At 45.7% G+C, this 5,000-nt stretch overlaps 1 protein-coding gene across 1 annotated transcript in view; it reads right to left on the reverse strand.

Moving 5' to 3' along the window:
• Window positions 1–5,000, reverse strand: part of slit2 (slit homolog 2) — a gene marked incomplete at its 3' end in the record, with an annotated part of 125,520 nt that overhangs the window by 22,527 nt on the left and 97,993 nt on the right. The window contains 4 exon segments of the mRNA XM_080858864.1: window positions 886–909; window positions 1,528–1,691; window positions 2,229–2,372; window positions 4,186–4,257. Of these exon segments, the coding sequence (XP_080714990.1) occupies window positions 886–909; window positions 1,528–1,691; window positions 2,229–2,372; window positions 4,186–4,257 (404 nt within the window).

Consider the following 5,000-nt stretch of genomic DNA (forward strand, 5'->3'; position numbering starts at 1 on the left):
TTCTTTTAAGACTTACATCATCAAAGTGAGACGGGCATGAAACTGCTGTCTGGACTCAACAGCCTCACCTGCAATGCACCTGCACTACATATGATGTGATGTAATGTGATGTGGTGTGACCATGTGTGACATATGATGTGATGTAATGTGATGTGGTGTGACCATGTGTGACATATTATGTGATGTAATGTGATGTGGTGTGACATGTGTGACATTGGTAGTGAGGAAGTTATAGGTGCACAGTTATAGGTTGACAGACTAGCAAAAGCCTGTTAGGGGCGTATGTCTGCGTACTGCTCTTCCAGTTCTCCTGCGTGTGGGCTGTGATAATATGCTCTATCTGCTTTTCAGTGGCACCGGTTCAAGCACAACACACCTTATTACACACACACACACACACACACACACACACACACACACACACACACACACACACACACACACACACACACACACACACTGGCAGACCCCACACACACGTTTGGTTAGTAATCTCCCCCTCTGGAGCTCTGTGAGAGAAGAAGACATCCCTTGGTTTGAGAAGACACACTCAAAATTAAACCTTGTCAATCATTCCAGCCTTCACACACACACACACACACACACACACACACACACACACACACACACACACACACACACACACACACACACACACACACACAAACACACTGTATACACTCTTGAGAGAACACACAGCCACATGCAGAGTGAATACATTTCTGAGTATCAAAGCCAGGCTGAATCCAAATCAAACAGTCCAGCCAGGCCTGACGTCATGCACAGTTTCATCTCTGAGTGTGTGTGTGTGTGTGTGTGTGTGTGTGATAGAGGGCAGGTGAGGACACTAGTTTGTAAGCGATGTAGCACACCTCATCCACATACCTGGGATTAAATACTGCTCTCTAGCTACATAGGAGAAGAGACAGAGAAAACACAACTAAGAGCACGCACAAAAGGGTTTGTGTGAGGAGAGGAGGGTGTTGTGTGTGTGTGTGTGTGTGTGTGTGTGTGTGTGTGTGTGTGTGTGTGTGTGTGTGTGTGTGTGTGTGCCCATAAGAAGGTTGGAAGGTTAAATGAAAACCCTGAGGACACGGGGAGCAGTCAGACTGCAGTGGCCCTCGCCAACCTGGGTGTGTGTGTGTGTGTGTGTGTGTGTGTGTGTGTGTGTGAGTGTATGTGTGTGTGTGTGTGTGTGTGTGTGCCACTGAGCCTCATTAGCAAACACTGGCTCTAGCTCCTGCACCGTCCCTGGACAACAGCACAGACATCCAGAGCCTCTAGAGGACACAAGGGACAGACAGAGTGCCCCCAATATATACGTGTGTGTGTGTGTGTGTGTGTGTGTGTGTTACTGTGTGTGTGTGTGTGTGTTTGTGTGCGTGTGTGCGTGTGTGCGTTTGCGTGTGCGTGTGTGTGTGTGTGTGTGTGTGTGTGTGTGTGTGTGTGTGTGTATGTGTGTGTGTGTGTGTGTGTGTGTGTTACTGTGTGTGTGTGTGTGTGTGTGTGCGTTAGTGTGTGTGTTACCTGAGCAGCGGAACTTCTTGCTCTTGATCTGGCCGATGCGTTTATTGGCCAGGCGTCGGGGGCTGGTGCAGCGGGCTCCGCTGGTCTCGATGGGGTTCTCCTGGAGGTAGTCAGCCAGCCACTTCAGATGGCAGTCACAGATGAATGGATTCTGAGCCAGGTGCCTGCAAGCCACACACACACACACACACACAGACACACAAACACACACCCATGCACACACACACCCACGCACACACACACACACACACACACAAGAATGAGAACACAAATGCACATAAAGGCAGTCACACAGATATCCACAGAGATACACACACACAGACGCAAGCTGTTAAAATAGCACACGCAGTGATTTTACTCATTTATACGCTCAATTTCAGTCTCAATAACATATACGTCAAAACTTAATGAGAATTCTTAGCAAGAACCTATGCTTAAAGACTCAGTGCATGGCATGATAATAGTTATGGGCGGTATTTATGGGGTCTGCGTTTCCGGAACAACTGTGAAGTCTCGGGTCTGGGAAGTGAGTCCTGGGGCATATGGGGATTTAATGACGGGCCTGCGTATGTGATCACAAGAGCAGAGCAGAGCAGAGCAGAAGAGATCCTCACAGGGTACACACACACACACACACACACACACACACACACACACACACACACACACACACACACACACACACACACACAGATCCTCACAGGGTTTGGATGGCCCGCAGCGAGGAGAAGGTTCCCTTGGCGATGGTCTGGAGCTTGTTGTCGTATAGGGAGAGGAGGTTGAGGTTGTGGAGGTCTTGGAAGGCGTCCACCCGAAGGCAGTTGATTTTGTTGGCGTTCAGGAGTCTGTGGGACCAGAAGGATAAACACACTGAGAGAGACGCAAACGCACGGGGATCCTATGAGCAGTGGTGTAGTGGTCCCTGGAGAAGTGCACTGCAAAAAATGCCCCTCTAGATTTAAGACAAATAATTACATATTTAAGCAGGATTTTGCTTAAAACAAGCAAATTTGGCTGCCAGTGCGTTAAGCAAATTTGGCTTGTTAAGATTTCTTAAAATAAGTAATATTTGCTTGAAATAGGTAAAAATAACCTTCCAAGAAAGCACTAGGTAAGTACAATTTAGCTAGAAACAAGACCAACTAGATTTTTCATCTCAATATAAGAGTAATAACACTAGGTTAGAAAAGCATTTTTTGCAGTGTGGGTATACTCTAAATTTGCAATTTATTTGCCCTGTTTTGAGAAGTGGGTATACGCAATGCTGACTGAAAAATAAGTGGGTATATTCCGCATACCTGCGTATACCCTGGACTACACCACTGTCTATGAGACCAAAGAGACCACACTGAGGAATGGGGCACACGTTCACAAACGATAGGGAAGGATGCTTCCTATCTGTCACTGTTTGGTTATTAGGGCTGTTTTCATGGGTGCTTGAATAGGGAGAGCAGAATTACTTCCCTGCTGAGTGGCTAATTTTGTAGCTTACTAATGTTCTCTCCTAGAGATGTGTTCATTCATTCAGTTCGGTGTTTATTCGGTCTCTCTTTCTATTCCTCTCTCTTCCTCTCTCTCTCTATCTCTATCTATTTATCTCTCTCTCTGCTTGATGAATTTCTGTATTTCTTCTCAGCATATCTAATGGATAATAGATTAGAGCATATTGCTGTATATTTGAGGGGGCGCATGTGTGTGTGTGAGTGTGAGTATGTGTGTGTGTGTGTGAGTGTATGTGTGTGTGTGTGTGTGTGTGTGTGTGTGTGTGTGTGTGTGTGTGTGTGTGTGTGTGTGTGTGTGTGTGTGTGTGTGTGTGTGTGTGTGTGTGTGTGTGTGTGTGTGTGTGTGTGTGTGTGTGTGTGAAAGAATGAAAGAAATTGACTTGCATAAATGCTGAACTGACCCACAAGAGCGTGTTTTACTGTTTTATGTTTGCCTTTACCACACAAGGCAGCTATAATTCAAATCTGTGCCAAGATTGTCTGATGTCTTGACTAGTCAATAATTCTACAATGTACTACTCACTCACGCATACACATACACACACACACACACATGCACACCGGCACGCATGCATGTACACACAGACACACACACACACGTATGTAACCCTTTATTTCCTCGAGAGTATCACTAAAACATTATTCAAAGTGCAACTTAATATTACAATATCGCAGTTGGAATAATTAAAACTGATTTACAACTGGGAGTGAACAAAAAAAAGGGCTGATCTTCATCATGGCCAGTGATTTACAGGCCCCAGACACACACACACACACACACACACACACACACACACACACACACACACACACACACACACACACACACACACACACATTCCATCACAGGCCAGTGATTTCCAGGCCCCAGACACACGCTCCCTCCACAACACAGCTGCTCAGCCTAATCATGTTTGACAATCTGGAATCATGGAGCATTTTTTATATTAATTTAATTTAGCTCAATAAGAAGCACATTTGTCTGTCTGTGTGTGATTGTGTGAGTGTGTCTGTGTGTGTGTGCATGTGTGTGTACGTGTGTGTGTGTGTGTGTGTGCGTGCTTGCGTGCGTGTTTGTGTGTGTGTGTGCATGTGTGTGTGTGTGCTTGCGTGTGTGTGTGTGTGTGTGTGTGTGTGTGTGTGTGTGACTACTCACAGTAACTGTAGAGAGAACAGGCCTTCGAACAGTCCTTTGGGCAGCTCAGTGATCTTGTTGCCATAGAGAACCCTGCCAATCAGAAACATGATGAGACCCACACCTACAGCAACACGTGGCCCTATAGGCATCATAAAGATGTCAGCACACCCCCCCCCCCATCACCCTTCACAAGATCCTCCTCACAGTTTACACTCGCATCTGTTACAATTAGCGTCACTAGCACTGATTAGCGACAAGCACAAATACATGTATTAACATGAAAAAAAAAACATCCCAGGAAAAGAATCCAATCTCCGCACCACAATCCAGATGAATCATATAACTCACTGGTGATGCATTCGTTATGGCACTGTAATCACTGATACATCTGTAATTATCAGGCATGTATGGACAGCGCAGGGCCACACAGGGGAGGGATGAAGCTACGTCTACACGTAATGACACTCCTCAGCTGCATTCTTGGCCTTGGAGTTGAGCCCTGATATTTCAGAGCCGGAGACCTCAGAGTTTTCGTAACCTTAAAAGTCTTGGCGAATTAATCGCGAAAATAAAAATAATAGTATGTGTAATGTGAGTTTTATCTGTCCGATCCATCATCTCCATGCTTGGTTGATGTGTGAAATGTGTGTTTGGACACAGTCCACGTACATTTAAACCAGGGCTGAATAGAAGGGGGGTGCTCAATGAGGTGTTTGTTTAAGATGCTTTTTTTTCCCCTTTTAGGAGCAGGAGGAGAGGTGGTTAGGTTTAAAGGGGTTGGACGGTGTCACATGGAACCTCATCCAGAGGAAACATAGGGATAACACAGAATA

The sequence above is a fragment of the Sprattus sprattus genome, assembly GCF_963457725.1.
Source record: "Sprattus sprattus genome assembly, chromosome: 20".
NCBI classification, from domain to species: Eukaryota; Metazoa; Chordata; class Actinopteri; order Clupeiformes; family Clupeidae; genus Sprattus; species Sprattus sprattus.